The sequence below is a fragment of the Micropterus dolomieu genome, linkage group LG22 (genome assembly GCF_021292245.1).
Source record: "Micropterus dolomieu isolate WLL.071019.BEF.003 ecotype Adirondacks linkage group LG22, ASM2129224v1, whole genome shotgun sequence".
NCBI classification, from domain to species: domain Eukaryota; kingdom Metazoa; phylum Chordata; class Actinopteri; order Centrarchiformes; family Centrarchidae; genus Micropterus; species Micropterus dolomieu.
In genome coordinates this window covers 23,684,558-23,707,813 of record NC_060171.1, presented here as the reverse complement: position 1 = coordinate 23,707,813, position 23,256 = coordinate 23,684,558, and the positions used below count along the sequence as shown (strand labels likewise).

Genomic DNA, 23,256 nt, shown 5'->3' with positions numbered 1-23,256 from the left:
CGGTTTGACCAGCATCTATATCAGAGAAGCTAGTCGATAGTCGGGGACACGCCTTCAGCACAGTGACAGCGTTTGGGTGACTGCTCCCCTGCGCAGCGAAGGAGAGAATGATAATAGTGGATTTTGTTTTTACTTGTAGGTACAGCGCAGCAGTAGAAGGGAAGTCAAAACCCCAAAAGGTAAGTTGCGACGACGGCTTGCAATCACGGAATGTGAACAGTTAGCGTCTCTACTGTACTGTTTACTATTAGTTCACTTTACAATTCATCATTAGCGCTGGAAATGCTCGTACGTGGGTGCCCACTGAAGACATGTCGCCTGGATCTCTCTATCTGCTCCTTTTGTGTTTTTACAACTTGCATTAATCCACTACAAATCAATAAAGGAAGCAGTAACGTTACTTATTGTAATGGCTTCTTACGCGTGTATACAGCTGCGATTTATACATGGTTGTATGCTGTACGATTGTATGCTGGTTCTTATTATGGGAACAGATACCTTTTACTCTAAGAGTAGACAGCTTGCCCAAGAAACCCTATGTGGGAAGGACAGTGAATGGGCGCTTCTCGAGGGGAATTCCTGATTTTGCATCACTCTTCACGGGCTTTCCAGCAGTTAAGTGGCCAGTAAACCCTGGCCAGGATGGCGAGAAATGTGCCTATATGATGCGATCCGCCTCTCTGTCTTTAATTGTTTGGTTATCCACTCCAGCAAATAGTACCTGTTTACTGTTTGTCTGCGTATGAAGCCAATTCCCAATCTGCTTAAGTCGTGAAACATCCAGTTCCGCATTTTAATGAATGTAGACATAACAGGTATGACGTGATATGTGTCAAAAACAGCAAATATGCTTGTGATCCAGAAGACATTGTGTATTGCATTCTGAAAGGAGACATAGTCATTGGAGAAAGCAGGATTTTACCCTACACAGCCCACATATGATCCAGCAACCAGAAGTAGGCCAGTTACTGGTCTGTATGTCATGCCATGCGCGGTCCCCTTTGGAAGGTTAACTGGGCGCCTCACTGGTTCATCCAGTATATGTAGTGGGGGAGGTTACAGTGACCGTCTGAGATCTCCAGCAGGATTTAGTTTACTGCCAGATGTCTGCTGGTCATTGTTTCGCTGTCATGTGCCACCCTCATTGTGTTTTTATTTTCATTGTAATGTAGCAGATGTGCATGTTGCTAATGGCAAGATCGCATAGCCATTTCCCCACATTTTAAATATGCACTGTAATTAATTGGTGTTTGTGAAGGAAGTTGAAGGAGACAGACAACGTTTTTGTGGATGACTTTGTGAGTGTGTTTGCAGTTATACAGTTATGGATGCACAGGATCTCCTGATCTTAGTACAGTCTACAGTGCAGGCCTTTTATAACCTGGCTGTACATGCACACGTCCACAAACACAATCCCTGGAGCATTTCGTACTTTATGTTGTTACTATGTTCAGCCGTTGTGTGTGTGTGTGTGTGTGTGTGTGTCACACTGAACGGAAAGGTGACAGCACTGTTGATGTACTGTGTGATGAGTAGCATTTAAGAGCACCCCCCCCCCCCCCCCATCACTGTGTCTGTCACTGTGTGTGTCACTATGTTCTCCCTGGTGTGAAATGGTTTGACTTCTGATTTCTCTTCACTTTTTCAGACTTTTCAGATGGTAAAAAGATTGTGGGGATCCCAATGAGTGGACCAATCACCAGTTTTGCTGTGAAGCCCATTTACTAAAAATGGTGGTACATGCTTATTGGATCAGTGTAACTTTCTGCTTTGAACTTTGATGTCTGAAGCTAAATCCAGCTGCACTGTTGGACTAAATGGGTGCGAAATGGACTTTTATTTGTAGAAAGCTAACAGGCATTTGAATGTGCTCTTGACCTTGACAATGATCTGTCTGCCCAGTCTGATGCTAACAGAATGTGAGCCACGTGTGAGGCAGAGCATGTGAGCCGTTAGTTTTGTTTTTATGCCTGGGAGTGGGCCTCACTCGACAGCTTTAGGCAAACCTTTTTTAGTACACTCAGAATTGTCTTGTCATTTTCCTACTGTAAATCACAACAAATCTGACTTTGGGGCATTAAAAGGCAATGAGGTGTATATTTCTTTCCAGGATGAAAGCATTGCAGCAGCACTGCAAATAATAAGTTAAGGTATAGTTTGGTTAACAGTACTCTACTGAAAACATTGTCTTACTCTGAGACCAAATTTAACGCCCTGCTATAGTTCTCTCATAACTCCTTTCAGTCAGCAACTTCCATTGTATTCTGTTGTGTTAATATTATTTCAGTGAAGAGGCATCAATAGCCTTTTTGTCTGTCTGAATGGCGGCTTTATGATAGATGTCAACGGCCTACAAACGTACCAGTGTCACAAAACACACCAAATAATGAAGCCTTTTGCCAACCACAAAAAAGGACAGACAGGCAGTGGCCCTGCTGTGGGACTCATAAGACATCTTTTCAGAGTTTCAGATGTCTTGGTAATATCCCCTATGTCAGGGTCACAAGATCCTGGAGCCTATGTCACTACACATTGGGCAAGAGGTTGGGCTACGCCATGGATAGGCTGTCAGTCTATTACAGGACTATAGTACAGAGGCAAACACAGTCCCACACACTATCACTCACACCTATCTATTTTGAGTTTCCCATGCACCAAACCTGCATTTCTAAAACCCTTGCAGACAAGAGAACATGCAAACACCACACAAAAAAGCCAAAGAATAACTCAGGACTATACTCATGATAATACCTAGACCTTCACATTATTAGATTATTAGATAATTGTTTTCTCAATCTACAGAAAGTGAATTGCCACCAACTCTGATAATCGATGAATAATTTAGATAATTAAACAAGAAGAAATGCCAAACTGTTGCTAATTCAAGCTTTTCAAATATGATCATTTTCTCCTTTCCTCTTTTATATCATTGTACTCTCAATATGTTTTGGGTTTGGACTGTTGCTCAGACAAAATTAATTTGGAGACGTCTCCTTGGGATCTGGGAAATTATGATTGTTTTTTTCCCCCTGGCATTTCATTGCGTAAATGGTTAATCATTCCATTGATGAAATGAAAGATTAGTTGATAATGAAAATAATCGTTAGTTGCAGCCCTACTTTCACACAAAGTGATAATCATACTGCACCAACATGTATTTGTTCTTTAGATTTGGGCTGTAGAGCTAGCCTCTGCCAGAAACCAATGCGACATTTGTATGAGCTATTTTGTATATAAATATGCCAAATCTATTTCTGCCCCACTCTTTCGTTAGACAAGTTATGGTCACACTCCTGTTGAAATTGTATATTGTCACTGAAAACAGCTACACCACTGAGAAGATGAACGACAGCTCTATGGGATAATAGCCCAAATAGTTGTTTGTCTTTTGGCATTTGTATAAAGTCTAAATTGGGCTGTCTTGGAATTTCCCCTCTAAAAGTGTCTCTAGTTTGTGTCATTTTAAGATGCCGCTTCAGATTTGTTTTTTCTCCAAATACTTAACCTCCTTGTGTTGTTGAATCATGGTGAAATGTCACTTTCTCTCCAGTGTAATGCTGATCCCCTTCCATGGACCATAATCCTCCGTTTCTGTGCTTGTAAACTGAAAACTATGATAAGCAAATCAGCGGTGGAGCGTGCACCATTGAACCTAGCATAATTTCTGCTTAGCTTTTGACTGGAGACCAGCTGACTTTGGCCCCGGTTGGGCCTTACTCCTTAGGTTACATGCTCTCTATGTGTTAACCATTTTGAATTATTTAACTAGTTTGGTCTGTAGTAGTTTACAAACAGTGAGAATCCGATCTTAGGTTTCTGTGAGCTTATTGATGCCCTGGGTGCAGTGGAGGAGGTTTCATTTGCAGAAAGATTTATGTGTTTTTAAGGATATTCTTGAAAATGGTTAGATACAAGATGGAATTTAAAAATAACCCAACAGTTACCGTGAGGTTGCATAACTTCCCCAAACATTGTGTATTTCCCTTGTACATTTCCTAACCATGCATTATTCATTGTTAAATGTTATATATATACCTTATACAAATATGAGTTCACAAAGCTTTTATAATGTACTAGTGCTAATTTTTAATGTAATAGCACTGGTTATTTAAACTATTTTCTCTGGCTTTACTGCTAGTATTATGACTCCAGCCTTGCCAAGAAGAGGATCCATTTATGAGAATGTGGCTTTCTCAGCAGGGTCCTGTGGTTTTGTGTGTTTATGAATACGGTTCCCTTGACATTCCTGTCCTCCTCATACCACCACTCAAAAAGTGCTGCCACTCTGGGAAACAAGGCCTCTCGGGCTGGTCCGCAACTCCAGTGTCTAAAACTTTGTGTAGTCGTTGTTATATTTAGACCCCCCCCCCTCCCCCCCAGGTGACGGAGGAGGTAGCAGTAAGGACAAGAGATGGTTCTCAGGCTGGGTCAGATGCAGGGTGAGGTGACAGAGAGCCCCCTTCCTCAGACTCCAGCTTGTTATTTCCTGTGTTAAGATGGGGAAAATGTTAGGTAGTTCGTGATGGTGAGTGTTATTGGTGAATCTGTGTTCTGCATGCTCAGCTTTGGAAAAACGATAAAGCAGAGTGACAGTGGCGATAGAGAGTGGAGCAGGACAGAAAAGCCCCTTGGGGACAACAAGCTATTCTGAGCCATGTGCTTTCTCCCAGTCCCTGTGCTTTGGATGTTTCGCCCTTGGGTCGCACAGTCTCTGCACTGCTGCTATTTTCTGTGCATAAACACAAACACTACAGCTGTACAAAAGAATCGGAGGGAGACGGAACATAGAGAGGCTCAGACAGCAAGAAAGACAAGGAGTCTCTTGTAAGGGAGATTTTGTGGCTGGCCATCAAGGCTTCCCAGCAGTTTTATGTCATTGTCCTAATTTGGTATCGTTCTTCTCCCTCAAGTTATTATCCTAGTTTATGTGGTCTCAGCTGTTGCTTCAACCCAGTGAAGTGTAGATTAAGTTAGCACGCTGTTTGTCATGCCTTGCTGTGAGTCAATAGCCACTATGTACAAGGCCTGAGAGGAACCACTGGGGTAAGGGTAAACAATTGTCCATTGTCCATTCCCCATCACACCTGCAAAACACATGTTTGGTAGCAAGGGCCTTTGACATTTGCATCCTTGTGTCTGGAGGGTGAGGGTATCGAAGTGTCTGGGTTAAATTTGTACACACACATAGGGATGGACCGATCCGACTTTTTCAGTCCCTATACCAATATCTGGACTTTGGGTATCGGCCGATGCAGAGTACCGATCCGATACCAGTGTAAAATGAATAAGCTGTATTCCTCGCTGTGACGAAGAGATTGGGAATCATTCTTTTATGTGATGCTGATGCATCACATTCTACGTGTGTAACTTAATTGAATAAATCTGCCACCTTGTCACGTACCCCATCAAGCTATTAGAGTCCGTATCGGGGCGATGTCCGATATCAGTATCCAATCGGTGCATCCCTAAACATAATTGCTGTATGTAGTGATTTGTCATTATAGGCAATATGCTTGAAAATGGCAAACAAGAGAAAACAGTACAACATGTTTTTTAATAAAAGGTACTTGCCATTGTGTATCACACACTCATATTGAATCACTTTCTGGCTTACACTGGAGCCTCGAGCTTACCGTTATTCAGTTTGAGCAGCTTACTGTATCTCTGAGGTTCCATCTGGATGCCATACCTTCCTTTAAAGAAAGGGGCGAACATCTCGTACCAGCCTGCTTAGATTTCCTGTGGTGTGACTTAGTGAAATGCTTAGTCTCTGAGGGGCTCCCCTTTTTATAAATCGGCATTGTGTTAAGACGAAAACAGATTTGTTGAGGGTGAACCTGCAACAGGAGCTACTTTATCATTAACACCAAAGCTTCTTGCCCTTCTATACAGTGGAGCACAAAGAAATCTGTTACTCAAATAAAACATTTCTGATTTATATTCACATCTTCCTTGCCCCTGCTGAAAATAGAGAAACCACCTCTTAGAGATGATCCCATTTCTCCCCCTCTCGTTGTTCCATTATTTTCAGATTCTTTTGGACACATGCATGTGCACATACTGTGTGTCTGACGCCCATTAAAAACTGGAGCTCCTGCCATCTGGGACTTCAGACTTCTTCATGTGGAAATTAGAGCCATGTGGTCGCTTGTTAGCCTCCTTCCTTTTTCTGAACTGGAATGATATGCTTCTTCTCCACAATCACCACAAACCTCCATCGTTAAGCTAATGTAATTACAGGGATAACGGCATTAGTGCATTACAAGACATTCTTTGAAGTTTATCATGAATTGTATTAGTAACGACTGCAGTTATTGCCGAAATGATTACGTTTTACACATTTACATATCATGGGTTCCCCTAGTCAGAAATGTACAAAACCACTACAGCTGCAAAAGTGGTAAGTTTAATGTGTGATGTGATATCTTAAGCAGGTCTTGTATAGACAACATAACACCGTGCAATCACATTCAGAAACGCTGATTTCATGGGCCGGACAGAAAAGGGTTCAATCACACAAATGAGGGGCATGTGTAAGGTCTGTTATTGATGTAGCACTAGGTGTCGATTATTTAACATTCAGAATTTTCAAAAAAAAAAAATCATTTTAAATCAAAACTTTTAAGGAATCTCCATTTGTGAATCATTTAAAATAAGGTGGTGTTTTCTTATTTGCCTTTGGTGCATGGTAATTTCAGACCCCAGGGTACAGTTAGATGATGGTTCATTAAACATACTGATAATAAACGACACAAATGGATCATAGGAGAGGAACGGTATGGGAGTATGCTCCTTGAGGTCAGCCAGGTTGAATGAGTGCATGGCCCGAGCTCCTCTGATCTCAGAGCCACAGCGTCCTTTGGCTGACCACGCACGCACTGACTAATCATCCAGTGTTAACGAGAACCAAACATCTGTCGTCTTCATCACGCCATCAGCAATTTGGGGAGAGGGTTTTTGGGTGCCAGCCATAAAGAAAATGGTTCATGAAAACTTTGATCAGATTTTAGAATGTGATAATCTGTCCCTTAGGGTTTCATTGCAATCTGTGAGCAGGATGAAACCGGACGGAAGGAAGGTTCCAACTTCTTTTCTGCCGTACATTCTGTTACTGTAAACTTTACACACCCTGATTTAGTTTCACTTAGGGGTTTCAGCTCTGGATGTCTCTGATACGCACACAGTAAACACAGACACCTTACCTAACCCAAACTATCTGTCCAGAGTAGCTCGCTGCATTCAGAGTTTCCAGGCTCCTACAGTCGGTTGACTAATGCCAGACTCCTCCTAATCTCAGGCTTTCATTCTGATTTTGCTCTTGTTTAATCCTCTGTCTTACATCTGACTGCCAGTCAGATTAAGATTGATTATAAACCAAAAGAGAGATGATTATGGGTCAAGGAAAAGTAGAAATATATGTATAAGAGAGGTTTTGCCTTATTGTTTCAGTGAAATGGGGTAAAAGGTATGACTGTGTATGTTAAAATTCAGTATAACAATCTCATTTAAATTCAAGGTCATCAGTTTACTTTTTTTTGTGTAGACAACTGCTAATGGATAGACCCGAGTCTCATTTGTCCTTATTTCTCTAATCCTTTTGCACCCTCAGATAGTTTACTACTCTCTAAGACAGGAATAAATTTTGGTTCAGAGACCTACAGTCTTATAGCTTCACCCTTCTAAGTCTTTGTAGCTTAATTCCTGATAATTCTGCCTCCTGAAAGTCAGATTATTTATAGTTTTGTTCATGACACCTTAGGGCATGTGGGCATGTCATACGCAGAACGCAGCACAAAAAAGAAGAAGGCTGCCACATCTCTGTTTAAAACTGTGTTATTAGCCATTTGTGATTCAGAATGCATTGCAAGCTGTTTGTGGTTACAACAGTGCACTGAGAACTTATATACGCAAGCTGGATTTAGAACTCTATGTCATAACAGGAAATGATGTCACCCAGGCCCCAGGCTCAAAGTCTTGTATCCTGTAAGCAGTCAGGTTATCAACATTTAGCCATACAGGAAAATGTTTTTTCACTACATATTCAGCGTCTTTAGCTTTATCTGCAAAACTGGCCCACCTACCACTTTCTCGCCGCCCCTGCCTCAGCCCGCCTACATTTTGAGAGATGTGGAAGCATTAGTATGTAAATGATGTGAACACATATTGTCGTGTCTCTACATTTAACTTTCAGCTCCCCCAGGTGTAAACTGTATGTTGCCCTCTCCCACTCAGTGACCTTCTCTGCCGCTTACTCACTTTTTTCCTCCCGCTCCCATCTGTTTGACGCCCTGATCTCTGCCACAACTCACCACCTTTCTAGTCACCACTTGAAAAGAGCTGTTCAAAGTCAGTTTTGAACCAACTACACCATGTAATGCTTTTGACAGGGCGCCCATTTAGGAGTGCCTCAGTTGGTGACTCACAAGCAAAATACCAGTTAATGTGAACTGACCATCTTTTGGCTTTACTCATGTCTTTCCTGCTGACTGCAAACACCAAGTCTGGATAACTTGAGGCACTGTCAGTAAAATGGTTTTCCTTGGATGGGGGAAAGACCCGTTTTGTTGTCACATTTTTTTCTTTTGCAGTTCTCATTGAACCTGTTGTTGAAGGAGTGGCGGTCATTGGTTTCCTTTTCTTCCTGACCCCAACACAATACTATCTGCAGTCTGGAGACTCAACACAGGAAGTAAACAGCTGGGACCTAAAGATGAAGTACAACAGACCGTTTACATCAGTTTACCTCATAGACAGTAAAAAAAAACAGCTCACAATCCCCCACCTGCAGCTTGAATGAAAAAATCCCTATTTTATTAATTATATGCCGAGACTATTTCTCACAACTCTTGCTAGTCATGTTGCGGGCCACCTACTGGTCCCATGTTCTTGACACCCGCTGCTACTGTTATTATTAGTAGTAGTAGTAGTAGTAGTATTGCTATCATTAGTACTTTTATAAATATTTGTATTATTATTTGTATTGTATTATGTTCTCTTTCTTCCTGCCTCACCCCAACTGATTGAGGCAGTTGGCCGCCCACCTTGAGTCTAGGTTCTGCTCGAGGTCTGTCGCCAAGTGCTTGCTCGTGGTGGGACTTGTTGGGTCTCTGTAAATAATAGTAAATAAAGAGTACCGCCTGGACTTGCTCTATGTGAAAGTGCAATGAGATAACTTCTGTAATGAATTGGAGCTATATAAATAAAATAAGAGGTCATTTTATGATAATGGTGACGTTTAGCATTAACACAGACCTAATTATTGGTTCTGCCTGGTATCCATTTGCTAACAACATATTTACATACATACATGTGTTTAGCATTTATTAAGCAGTGTATAAAAATGTAATAAGTGGTTTATAATACTATAATGTAGTTGTGAGCACGTATTTTTTATGTGTGCATTAATGTACTGCATTTGTCAACAAAAAGAAATTCTCTTAACAATACATTCAACATTACTTCCACCCCTGGAGAGGGCAAAAACAGCACAAGTTAAAGATCTCAGCTTTATGTTCATTTCTTCTTTAAGCTTGTCACCGCAGACTTTTAAATATAACCTGATAAAGCACTAGCACCACTTCGCAGGCTTACTCATCTGTTCAAAAAAATTCGCCGAATTCTCGAACCTGAAATAGTTTGACCTGAGATAGACGAGAAAAAGGAAATTGGGGGGGGGGGGGGGGGGGGGGGAGCATCAGCAATGGCCATTTGTTCATTGGGTTGGTTTCCCTGACCACCTGTTAGATAAGAGACTCTTGTTGCTCAGCTGTTGTTTGAGAAGTATGGATGCTCTGTTTTGTTTTAGATCAGGTTTATGTAGTTGATGACCTTGGTACCTGATAAAAAGGAAATAACATATCAATATTAACATACTAAATCATAAATCCTGATTTTAGGAGAGGCAGAGGCAAAATTAACCGGTAATTAACAGGTTTCACGCCTGTCTTCATCATTTTTCAGGCTCCTTACTACAGTGTATACTTTAAATGGATATAATTTAGGATACTAACAACTATTGAAAACTCGGGACAGTAGGTTTTGGCAGGTTTACCCTTCACCTCATCCCTAGTAGTTACATTAATGTAAATTAAATTGGTTTTAAAAGGTCAGTGTTACCATGGAGACTTTACTGACATTTGTGTTATTTATTTGTTTTCATTGACCGTAAGCCAGTATTTGGGTGCCTTAGCTGTCACAGTAAGAATTATGGCCACTGAGCCACTTTTGAATGTTGACATTTTTCAAAATAAATGAAAATATAAATGCTATTTTCTGAGTGTTTGTATTTACCCTGCTGTACCGAAAACGTACCCAACCGGGACCCCAAAACAGAGGTACTTGCTGAACCGTGAATTTTGTGCACCGTTATACCCCTAGTACACAGCATGGGTGTTGCTGGGAGTTTATCTGCTGTTCTTTTATAAATAAAGATCCAGTTACAGCTTTCCCACGGTCCTGGGCCTTTTCCTTATCTTGTTTGTTCTCTCACATTTGTATAAAATGAAATTCCAACCTCTAGTTTAGTGAAACTGACTAAGGTAGTAAATATGTGTAGAAATATGTGGAAAGAGCAATCGCAGCGTCGCTTCAGACAAAACATGTCTGAGTCAGCACAAGGAGCTGTAGGAAAAAAGTTAAAGGGTGTTTGTGCGCGGTAGCAGGTGCCTTCTCACCTGTCGCAGCAAAACATGACAGACATGCATACCATATGCCTGAGGCCTCAGTTGGCTACACATGCTGTCTAGTGTCAGTGAAAGTATTCCTCAGTGCATGGCATTTGTTGCAATGGGCTTGCCTGTAGAGTTTTCCTTATAGCTTCTGAGCTTAAGTCACTGAATGGTTCTGAAGTAAATCATGTTAGTTTTGGACCATCACAAATTACTTTAACTTTATCAGCATCTGTCCCATCACAGCATTTAAGATTGCCACATATCAAAGGTCTAGTCTAACGTGTTCCATAAAATAAATACCACATAGTAGCAGGTCCTTAACCCTGATGCTTTAATGCTACAGCACATTCAAAGGGTGGGACCGGCCTGGGGTTTGTGTGTGTGTTTGTTTCATCTCCACTGTGCCTGCTAGGCATAATGTGGCATATTCTTCATATCCAAACATCACTGAGATGCTGATCTGGCAAACAAGCGGTGAGGCTGTTCTCTCTCGGGGCGAAAATTCTGCCTTGACAACTGCTTAGCAGCTGAGCCTGCGGCCAGAGCACGTCAGTCCAGGGAAGGCAAGGCGCAAGCTTATACCAGGGTCAGGTAGGGGTTATACTGTGACAAAAGGGGAGGGGGTTAGGCTCCAGGAGCACCAGACTTCTGGTTTCATCAACGGCTGCAGCCTCAGTTGTCTACTTCTCTGTTTCTTTTCTCAGGCTCATGCCCATCTTTCGCTTTCTTGCTTCTTGACTATTGTGAGTTAGCACAGGCAGACCACGAATGACCAAATTCATGTACATGTACACGCACACACATACTAGAGACATAAATTCCCACGACTGTCACTCTGTGTCACACTTTATAATTGCCTTTTGTGACCCACTATCTACTCTGACTGTGTTTAACCCTCAAACAGCCTAGGAGTGACATGCTTTCTGCCTTTTTTTAATGTACTTGTTCGGGTGGTTATAACTGATAAGTTATAAACCTGTCTGAGTCTTATAATACAAGTCTTACATGACTACATGTAAGAGGATTAATGGGTTGTTTTACACAGTATTTGTGCTTATTCCCAAATAATGGAGGGAAACCATTTCACTGCACAGATTATTTGATTTTGTGAGAGGTTTAGAGGTTCAAGCTAAACCACTCTGATCCACTTGCAGTCTGACCTGAGCTGCCCTTCTCAGACAAATTCACTGGATTTACAACCTGAAATATAGTCAAATTTGGAAGAAGATGAGGAAAATATTGTTTTTAAAAGCCCTGAACAGCCACTGACAGTCAGATGTAACATATCACGGTGGAACAAAAGCTTTCACATTTTCAGGTGTTTTTTTCTGTGTGCTTTTTTGAAACCCCTTGGATTTGAAATGGATTCATCTTTTCATTCTTTCCTTTGAGTATTTTGCATTCCACCGCTTGCTAACCAAGTGACACAAATTCAGCATCCTTTTAAAGAGCAATATACGATCCTCAGTAACACATAAAATACACCTTTTGAATGTTGTGACCATTATTTCTAAAAATAACGGTGTGATGTTCAGTATTCCACTACTTATAACTTCACAGTGAGAATCGGTGAACTTTAATGGCTCCAACCATTTAGTCAGCTGAATCTCTGGGCACTCTTAACAGGAAGTGTCTGATGGCCTTGTGGCTTGTGTCATCATACTCTATTTTCTTAGAACAAAATGTGATCTCACGGTATGGTATGCGGCATTAGCATAATCCCAGCTTTGACGGGTGTCAGATCTGTTTAATTTGTCAAATGTGTTAATGTTCCTTTTGGGTTTTGGTGATTGAAAAGCAAGTTAGCAAGATCAAGTTGATTTAATGGTGAGACTTCTGGAAAGGAACTACAGCATGCTCTGTGGTCTTGCTGGTTTCACTACCTCAAATGATGCCTGTTGTTACGGTGGACGTAATGAGCATTTCCCAAACAAATGTAACCCACCTGTGTCAGAAATTATTCACACTGCTGAATGTTCTTGAGCAGCACACTGAAATCTTTCCAGCTAAGCACTGTTCTCTAATTGACCTGCACTCTGACCTCAATACAGACAAAGTTGTTCTTCTCATGTTAATAAACTCTTTGCTTAAAGTAATAGCTTTAAAGTATGTGATCTTCTTTCCACACCCTGTCCATATTTCACACCAACAACCAGCAGTAAATCACCAAGCTACACTATCTTATAAAATTTACATATTCAGTCAAATTGATGTACTTTATGGCAATTTTTGTCTGCTTCCTTCTAGATTTTGACATGAAGAAGGACATTGAAACATTGATAGCAGAGGAACGCGCTGAAATCATCTCGAAATATGACAAGGTGAGCAACACAACTTGCACTTGGGGTTTTGTAGCTTAAAAAAAATATACTAAGTGCCATGGTTCAGTTGAAGGAAACTACACAGCTGAGCATTTCCCTGCACTTACCGGCTATTCTTTGGTACAGATGTCAGCCACTGCCAAAAAATCAGGGGCAGGTAGTACCATAGTTCATTAAAGTCTTCATAAAGATGATGCAACCTAATAGGAAAATCCTAATCCTTTGGAACATGATATTTCCTTAAAGGACAGTATGTAACAAATCAAACGGGAGTTGATGGTCTGTCTTGTATAGAGAGGCCCTGAGTGGTGCCTGCAATGTGTTACCAACAGGCAGTGAAAATGGGATTACTAGGAATGATCAATCAATGTGAAAGAGAAGACACAAACACAGGAAATGTGTAATTTTAATGACTAATGGACCAAATAAGTAAAGCAGAGAAAAGTTCATTATCGATGTTACTTTTGGCTCTATCTTTAAAAAAAAACATCTGACCCATCTCCTGTTATGCTGACAGCAGTCCATCATTCATTCGTACATTCGTTCATTTGTACACAAAACCACCATCTTAAGTCACTTTTAAACTGTTTACTTTGCATACAAGATTTTCTAATAGGGGTTGTGGTATGTGGGTGTTTCAGGGCAGGCAGGAGGGTGTCAGCATTAACCCATGGGAGGATGCAGACTACAGCATCTATAAGGTCACTGACCGCTTCGGCTTCCTGCAGTAAGTTACCTGACTTAAAGCTCTGACGGTTTCTTTGAAGTGATTTGAATTCTCTGAGGACAGCTTGTATCTAGATTATCTCTGTCCCGCTTAAACTCTTTGTCTTTCTCGCCTTTCTCACATTATGATGATGTCTTATACTAGTGCCTCTCTGTGACCCTATATCCAATACATGCTGTGTATTTCTGCTTTTCTGCTCCAGTGAGGAAGAGCTGCCTACGCCCAGTGCGCTTGAAGAGAAGGTATCAACTTTTAACTCTCATAGCAAGTCCAGTTTTTGACCCTGCATGTGATATATATAATGACGCCCTTTCACATATGCATTAGAGCACACGTATGTCCTTATTTCCTCTCCTCAGCAAAAGCAGCAGGAGATAGAGCGAGTGGAGAAATGGCTAAAGATGGTGAAGAACTGGGACAAGTACAGGAACAGTGAAAAGGTGTGTAACTCACAAATGTGAAAAACCTACATGGTGTCTCAATTTAGCCCTCACTTCCTTTTTGTTCTACTGAACTAAGTGACGTATTATTTCCGTTTCTGTTAAAAATTTGTTTTCCATTCCCTTTTTAACGACAGCTTATTCCCTTATCCCTCCCTCCTCTCCGGTCTAGACAGCTAAAGCAAGTACATAAGTACATGTGATGAGTCCTTGTCATTCAAGAGCGTTAACAAGGCTCCGTCCCATAAAGCAGCATTTATACGCGACGTTCTGCCACTTTCCTCTGGTTGTTGCGGTGAAGACTGTCTCGTTATGTTTAGAGAGTCCCTATTCATGTCCATTCATATGTCTCTGTCATGTGTGTTTCAGTTGGTGAAGCGTGTGTACAAAGGCATCCCTCTGCAGCTGAGAGGCCAGGCCTGGGCCTTGCTTTTGGACATAGAGAAAGTCAAACAAGATAACGTGGGAAAATACGAGGTATGAATCTCAAAAGTGACAGACCGCACTTCCTTTGAAATGTGGATACTGTGTGAAATTTTGACAGTCAGCTAGTTTTTATAACATATTAGTCCTTTTTCTATCCTCCAGAAAATGAAGCGGCAGGCTCGTAGCTACTCCACGGAGATCAAACAGATAGACTTAGATGTCAACAGAACATTCAGGAACCACATCATGTTCATGGACCGCTTCGGAGTCAAGTGAGTTTTTAGCTTCGCTCGGCAGAAAGCTGTGTGGAACAGCTTGTGTTTGTTATGTTTTTGCATGTATATGCGTGTCTATATTAGTCACCCAATGTGATAATTTACCTTCCTTTAAACTATGACATAATTGCCACTCAAAAGAGTCACAATAGAAATTTTGTACCTATCTAAGCAAACAAACTGCTGATGTGTCTCTGGATCATATGACTACTCCCATGACTGTGAAATAAGTGACATGGTGTAGGTAGCTTTCATAACAAATGTCCTCAATCCCCTTTGTCACCTCACATGCTCAGGTTTGCGCTTGCTCTCTTAGAGGGTGCGACCTCTGGCTTAATCTGTCTTAAGCCCCCCCCCCAATACACACACACACACACACACACACACACAAAACCAAAGCGGTGGTTTCCTCATCTCTGTGTTTTATTAGCCTTCCTGTCAGTGCACGAAGCCCTACAGGAAATAGCATTTGTACAGAAATGCGCACCGACATCAAGTGTACATGTACAGAATAACATTGCCCATAGTGTTCTTCTGAGACAACACACCGATTATAGTGCCAATACATAAAAAGATTCAAATAAACACACATTAAATCTGTTTCAGAACACGCTTGTGAGCAAACTGTGAGTTTGAAAATCAGTCAGTCGCTTTTAACTCTCTGAGAGTGGGACTGAGTGCTCTCCATTTGCTCTTTGTAATGTACTTCCCCTTTCAATTCAAGTCCAAACGGACCAAAAACACCGCTCCATCCTGCTTGGCTGCCCACTCCTTCCCTGCAAGTCAACAGCTGTTCCACTCACACCGACACACTGACAGTTATTTAAAGCTCCTTTCCTGTCACTGTCAGTAAGACGTGTATTTACTATAGAGGACCAGAGGGGAGACATCCTCTATCGTCTGCATTTTATTTGTTATTGCCCCTTCACCACTCACATACACACTTACACACAATAGCTGCCTTGTGTTCACTGTCTGAAACGGTTGAGACTCCAGATGTAATCTGCCACGCAGCACACAACCCTGCGTTCACAGATACTGGATAGAAGCTTTGGAAGAAATGATGTGATGAGAATCTTTGATGTCCATGTAGCACAATATCTGCTCACATATACAATGTGAAATCAAGTTAAACAAAAGCAACACTTTATATTGCACCTTATTGATACCTAAAAACACAAATGTCCTATTTTATTAAATGCCAAGTGTCACTGCAGCATTGATGCATCTCTCACCTCTCATTAATACTTTGCTGCAAAGCTGCATAGCTCGGGCACAGAGCCTCTGTTTAAAGAGGAAGTATTTCCACACACACAGAGTTATACAAACACCACCAGGATGATGGGATTCAACCAGGGCTTGTCACCCTCCCCAGATATATTAGCAGGTGTTTTGAGTGTGCTTATTGATGAGTTAATTTAGGGAAGAGGCGGTTGAGAAATTGTTACTGACGTAGCTCTGGAGAATTTTTTATTTAATAAATTAATATAAACACACTGTAGTCCGACACACGGTGTCTGCTTGCTCGATTGTTGCTATCACATCCTAGTTTTAACCAGTGGTTTCTCTGTTCCCTCTCTAGGCAGCAGGCACTGTTTCACGTACTGGCAGCTTACTCTGTCTACAACACGGTAAGTTTGTTTGTGCGTGTGTAGATGTGTATGTTATGTGGATGCGTGTGTGTTACATAATATGGAGGAGTCTTCTTGTGTACACGGACTGCACAGTAAAAGCAGTGTGTTCGTTTCCATACAGCAAAGAACAGGCCGAGCACTCTAAACCCATCTGTTCTCGTTCTCGTTTAGAGCCTTGGGTGAGATCTTTTATTTATGAGTGTGGCTCTGACTGAATGGTAAGCAGCGCAGTGTAACAGTCAGACCACCAGTGAACCCACATCCATGCTCACATTGTTCAGACCAAGTTCCCCTTTGACACTATGTAACATTTATTGTGCAAGAAAACTGTACAAATGAGCCCGGTGTTACAAAAATTACAAACTTTTGTCCACCTCAAGAACTCATTTCTCATGACAGACCAAGCCAGGCAGTGACATCCTTTTTATTTCAATCAACAACATTCATTTGGAGCAGTCTTTGCTTTATAATAATGTGTTTGGAATGCAGTTGTGGATGCCGAGTTCAGACATAACGGTGATTCGTTGCATCTACTTTAAAGTGCCTCTGTACTTTCAAATAGAGAATTCTCTGTGTGGTGTCAACACATATTTACTCAAATAAAGCAGCGTTTATCTCAACATGTGGATGTAGACTAATCTGTGTACATTAATTCTTGTTCAAGCACAGACTGCTGCCGCGTGGTAGGGATAGAATTATCTAACCATCCAAAGACCATACAGTACTCTACATCTCCCAGCAGTCCAAGTCTGTTTTTCTGACGGGGCTCTGTAGTCGGTTCCTGTGTGGTAGAGGTGTTAGAGCCAGAGGAAACGGGCATGTGCTGTTCCATTTTTCGTTTTTGCCCCTCTTCTCACACACTGCTCAGAAGAAACTGGGTCAGTAGGAGAGAGTGAGGGAAAAGAGGGAGTGTGGGGGGGGGGGGTCTGTTTGTTCTTTTGCCTATGTGATTGTAAAGAGGAATGTGGAGAACGTGTAGTTTAACCTAAGTGTAACCCTAATTATCTTTAGTGTATTTCCTTGAAAGGATACTATGGAGTGTCCATTTGTAGCTGCGCAGTATATCGGCCTTAATATGGACAAATACCAAGTGTGTGTCTGGTATTGTGTATCTCTGCTTGCCGGGGGCGGTGCATTTAGTGTAAATCATTGAATCATTGTGGAGTCAAATTGGCGGTAATTCAAGTTGAAGACCTGACATTACTCAGAACGTACAGTATGTTGGGCTACAGTAAATATTTGAACAACCTTTGGTAAAAAGCGCTTATAATATCATTGCTTCATGTACACACGTCCACAGTCTGCCTTCAGACCACATCAGACATGCAGGTGCTCTCCTCCCCTCATCTCTCGGCCCGTGTGTGTGTTTTATTAAATTAGGAATAATTCCTCTCATTTGCCCATTCTGTTGAACTGAACCTGTCTCTTCTCCTGCGTTCCCCCCAGGAGGTGAGCTACTGCCAGGGGATGAGTCAGATTGCTGCCATCTTGCTCATGTACCTGAATGAGGAAGATGCCTTCTGGGCTCTGTCCCAGCTCCTCACCAACAGCAAGCATGCCATGCATGGTGAGAATGAGGACGAAGACAGACAGGGCGAAAAGGCAGAGCTGATTTAATGTTTAGACATATCAAACATCATAACTGTTCTTATTAAAAATGATGAAAGTGAACAGGAGACAATGCAGTAGCAATGTTATATGCAGATGTGTGTGAGTTGTGAAAAATGTAAGTCAGTCTGCGTGTTTACTTAGATTTGTGAATGTGATTCGTTCATTTATAAATATTATGTATTATGCCACACCATTTATGGCCTGCTGATTTATTTTTTCACTGTCCTAGGGTTCTTCATCCCGGGATTTCCCAAGCTGCATCGTTTCCAGGCCCACCATGAGCTGATCCTCTCCAAAATGCTGCCAAAGCTGAAGAAACACCTGGTAAGTTCAAGTACATCTCTACGGCTGATGCTTTTTGTCCATGCAAGAGACATGTAGCGAACTGATTGCCTACAAGGTCATGGACTGCAGTTGATGTGATCTCGTAATTTCTCTTTATTTGATTAATTCATGACGTAGAGGGCCACATGTTCAGAATGTTACTGTGAGTCCAAGAGCCAGGACTATTTGGAAAGTGAGATTTATGACTGAGAACAGATTATGAGGAGTAACTTCCCTTAGAAGAAGAAGATATACTTTATTTAATCCCCAGAGGGGAAAGAAGAATCAGAGTCAGCTTTATTGCCAAGTAGTGTTTTACACATACGAGGAATTTGCTGTGGTGATAAGGTGCTACACGTAGACAAACAAGTGTGGAAATATATAAACTCAATGTTTTCACTCTGTTATTATGTTAGTATACACACAGGTATGAAATACACACACATGCGCATGCACAAACATGACCCACACGGAGAGATGTCATAGTGGGGGCTGCCAGTCAGTGTGGCTCCCCGAGCTGTTGGGGGTTCAGGAGCTTGCTCAAGGCCTCCTTTGGCAGTACCCAGGAGGTGAACTGGCACCTCTCCAGCTACCAGTCTCCACAACTGCTGGATTTGAGCCGGCGACCCTCCGGATCCCAGCCAAAGCCTTACAGACTGAGCTACTGCCGCCCCAAGGCTATTAGAGCTATTTCTCATTAATTCTTGCTCTACAGGACAAGGAGCAGATGACAACAGGGATTTACACCACCAAATGGTTTCTGCAGTGCTTCATTGACAGAGTGAGTATTTGGATTTCCATCTCTAGATCTCCGCTGCCTTCCCCAGATGTATTCTACATTTAAACTCATTAAACAGTATATCATAGTGCTTTCCATTGCTTTTGCTTTTGAACACAGAACCACATCTGGGGTTGTTTTATTATATTTTAATCAGACTGGCTCTCTACTGCTGTGTGTCTTACATAACAGACCCCTTTTACCCTCACCCTGCGTTTATGGGACATCTACGTATTGGAGGGAGAGAAGATGCTAAATGCCATGGCTTATACAACCTTCAAGTTGCACAAGAGTGAGTATGAGGCTGATTCCATTATCTTCCGTACCGTGCCGTGCCGTGCTAAATGAGTCAAACCAGCTTTGTGCCCAGATACAGCCCTGGCTGCTGTTCTCTTCTCGGTTGGCTGCTTCCTAACTGGGTGGCTTACATAATGCAAGTGGCCGGTTGCTGTGGAGAAGAATCGAAAGCTGACTTTTCATTGGACGCTTGCACAAGCATTGCCTCAGCACATTAGTTGAATGCTTGCAAAAGAACTCTTTTGACGGGCCACTTCTTTGCTTGGTATTTTAAAGTTAGGCCTGTGTCTTTTTTTTTAACGGTATGTCTGTCCATGGTTCACTGTATCACAGAGGTTACCTGACATGCAACCTCATAGATTTGCCTCTGTTTTGTGTCTGCCTTGTTTTTGTCCAATCAGAGCGCCTGCAGAAGCTTCAGTTAGAGGACCTGAGGGAGTTTCTCCAGGAGCAGCTGGCTGTTTCTTTCTTCCTGCCTGATGATGTGGTGGTTGAACAGTTACAGGCTGCTATGTCTGAGCTTCGCAGTAAAAAGCTAGACCAACCTCCTCCAGGTGCAGTTGTGTTTCCTTTTAATTCTCTTAATTTTTCAGCATTCAACTTTTTGTTTGGTACATCCTAAAGTATCTTTTTCTTCTGTTGATGTATTCCCCATCTTCCATGTCGTTTTTTTTAGCCAAGTCAGAGGAGCTGCCAAAGAAACCTCTGGGTCAAGAGAGACCAGTTCTCCTTCTGCCTCTGCAGCCTGACACTCCTCTTGAGGTCAAAATAAATCTGCAGCCCCACAGCCAACCCAATACAGAGGCCCAGCAAAAAGACAGCATCACCCTACATCAGACCCCTTCTCCTTCTGAGCCCCAGGACTCGAGAACACCTCTTTTGCCTTCACCTGACCCAGTTGTAGTACACACACAAAGAACACCTTCTCCTTTTAGGCCTTGTAGAGCACCTCCGTTGCCACCAAAAGCAGACAAACCCTGTGCCAAAGTTGGGTCGGACAGTGGTGCAGAGGTTAGCCAGACAGAAGATAGGGGGGAACAGGAGAGCCAGCCTGTAGACCAAGAGACCCAGGACGAGTTTGTAGATTGGCCTCCGCCCTATGAGCCCCCTTTGGATGCTTTTACCATGCAGACTGAGGAGGAGATCATAGACCTTCCAAATCTGCCACCTCCGCCTCTATTTTACACTGAGCAGAATGGCCAAAGGCCCCCGGACAGTGAATCACCCTGCCTTGGGACCAGGACCCAAAGTCGGTCTCCTTCACCCCGCTCAGCCTCACCACTGGTCACTCAAATGAAGCCATCTCCAAAACCATGCCTGGAACCGCCCGCGTCTCTTGACCTCACACAGAAAAAACCTCCTCCCTCAAAGCCCTCCTCTCCCCATGCCTTCACTGCACACTCCTCCTCTCCCAGACTTCCTCCTCCAAAGCCAACCAAGTTCCCAGTCTCTCTCTACGTTCCGGTGCCCGCGGAAGACAGACGACCTTCCAACACCTCCCAGTATGACAACCTTTCTGAGGCTGATGAAGACGACCGCTACCTGGAGAGGCTGCTGGGCCCCACGCCTGAGGAAATTCCCAGCATGCACGGCAATCCTCCACATACCATTGGCAGAGACTATGACCCTGCTCTCTACCCTGTGCCTCCACCTCCTGTGTTCATCCCTCCTTCGCCTTCTCCTATTCCTCCCTTGCTGTGTGCTCTCCCCAGTTTGCCTCAGGAGTCAGATTATGAAGGAGAGTACAGCTGGGTGGAGGACTCCATCATCCCCCCTCCGCCACCTAGTTTTGCTGACAGACTCAGTCCCTTCCAGTGTAGTGCTGCCAGCTGTTCAGGCACACAGAGAGCCACCTCGCCTGGTTACTCTAAGCCTTTCTCCAGGGGCCCCAGGGACCATTCTGCCTTCCCAGCACCACTGTTGTACACCGGGTCTCCCCCAGGCCACTCCAGGCCATCAGTACAGTCGGCAGCAGGGGTGCCCTTGGTCCGATCTAGCCCAGACTTTTGCAGTATGCCTCCAAGTGGACAGCAACTGCCCAAATCAGTGACCTTTTGAAGTTTCTAAGTAACATTCAAGTGTTACTGATTATCCCAATATGATTCAGACTCTCTGTTGAGACGTGATTACTTTTCAAAGACATTTATGAGCTGAAAGGCCAGTATCTATCCAGTGTGTCAAAGGTTGGTGTGTATGTGTGCACGTGCGTGTGTGAAAGGACTTTTTTTCATTGCTATGTACAGATTTCTGTGATACTTGCACCTTTTTTGTAAGGGCAGTTAACTTTTTTAAAGTGTCAAACTTGTATTTAAAACTGCTGCCTGTGCTACTGTTTGCTGCACAAAAAGTGAGTGTATTAACTCGCCTGCTCTTGTTAGTGCGTGAGATCAGTTTTGGTTTTTCATCTGATGAAAATTTAAAAAAAGAAATGAGGTCATCTAATACTAGCTGTGTGTTTCACCATCACTTCATCTCTAGTAAGTTTCTGTTTGTTCCAACAAAGTGTCTTTACCTGTCCGCAGAGCACTGAGGGTAGTGACTCTTAAAACAAGGGCTTTTGAGGCTGCAGAGTAAGGTTATCTTCACTGAAGCACCCAAAGCCTAAACGTTTAAAACAGCATTTATGGTAAACTGTGAGCAGGCTCACACATCTTAACAGTATGTCAAACTGCAATGAGTAACTGTTAATGTAACAGTTTTTTTTACTGTATCTTTAGGTCAATACTTGACTACAAAGGACCACTAAACCAGCAAACTCTTAAGAGAAGCTGAATTTGTTACCACTAGCGACAGAAAAAAAAAACGTGGTGCAATATGTCACTGGTGTAAATACTGAAGCTAGTATAATACATTTTTTCCCCAGATAGGTAGCAGTGGGTACTCAGCTGCTTTTTTTATGTTTGAAATTGGTTTGTTAGGATGCTGTCAATTTCAAAGAAAAGGTGTTTTTATATATATATATATATATATATATATATATATATATATATATATATATATATATATATATATATATGGATCTGTTTGTCTAACACGTGATTTCACAGCAATAATGTACTGTATTGATGTGTGTGTATATATAGATGCATGTATCAAAGCTAAATAAGGTGGCAGAATAGGACTTAACAGGGGGATTTAATGAATGCAACATATTGTCAGCACAGACTGGCTACAGTAAAAAATCCATGTCAAAATATTTATGAAGAGTAGCTCCATCTAGTGGTAAGAAGGGTTACACATCGACAGGAATTGGCTTTAAGCACTAATGTCCAGTGATGAGAGGCTCTTGGGAAGACTAGTTCTGATCCTGATATAAATGCTCTCTACAGTGTCTATTTATGAATGTGCACATTGTCTTTTCTACATTTAGACATGTCAAACAACCTAGTAAGCTCAATTTAAGAATACAAGGACAGACCCCGTGTTACACCACCCTGTAGTGTCATGGACTGGGAAGAGAAGCGAATGAATCCAAAAGCCATTGCAGTGATTCTGTTGTCAATTTATTTTAATTGCTCTGAGCAAATATTCTTGAGAAATGGAAGTTGAGCCATAATATACTGTAAAAGGACCTAATAGTCAAACATGTTTATATTGTTGGTTCATTCAGTTAAATATTACGTTGTATACTATGCCTAAACATGTTTGTTTTTTGCACTGACCTTTGTCATTACCAAGAGGTTTTGTCATTCTCTGTAAGTACTCTGTTGTTTTATAATTGAGTTCCAGGTTAATGCTAAACATTTTTCATTT

The 23,256-nt window shown here is 42.1% G+C and overlaps 1 protein-coding gene across 1 annotated transcript; it reads left to right on the top strand.

Moving 5' to 3' along the window:
• Position 1: 1 nt before the first annotated feature.
• si:dkeyp-19e1.3 (TBC1 domain family member 10A) lies at positions 2–22,446 on the top strand. Its single transcript, XM_046036654.1, has 14 exons — positions 2–179; positions 12,918–12,991; positions 13,633–13,718; positions 13,921–13,960; positions 14,078–14,158; positions 14,528–14,635; positions 14,747–14,856; positions 16,442–16,490; positions 17,940–18,060; positions 18,334–18,428; positions 19,144–19,209; positions 19,399–19,498; positions 19,905–20,057; positions 20,180–22,446. Exons 2-14 carry the CDS (start codon positions 12,926–12,928, stop codon positions 21,559–21,561), a joined length of 2,457 nt encoding a protein of 818 aa, XP_045892610.1. The 5' UTR covers positions 2–179; positions 12,918–12,925; the 3' UTR covers positions 21,562–22,446.
• Positions 22,447–23,256: the final 810 nt, after the last annotated feature.

Bases quoted from the DNA above. Each gene is read 5' to 3' on its own strand.
- si:dkeyp-19e1.3 (XM_046036654.1), top strand. From the start codon at position 12,926: ATGAAGAAGGACATTGAAACATTGATAGCAGAGGAACGCGCTGAAATC. The intron at 13,961-14,077 runs GTATCAACTTTT...TCCTCTCCTCAG, and splicing joins CCAGTGCGCTTGAAGAGAAG to CAAAAGCAGCAGGAGATAGA. The intron at 14,857-16,441 runs GTGAGTTTTTAG...TTCCCTCTCTAG, and splicing joins ATGGACCGCTTCGGAGTCAA to GCAGCAGGCACTGTTTCACG.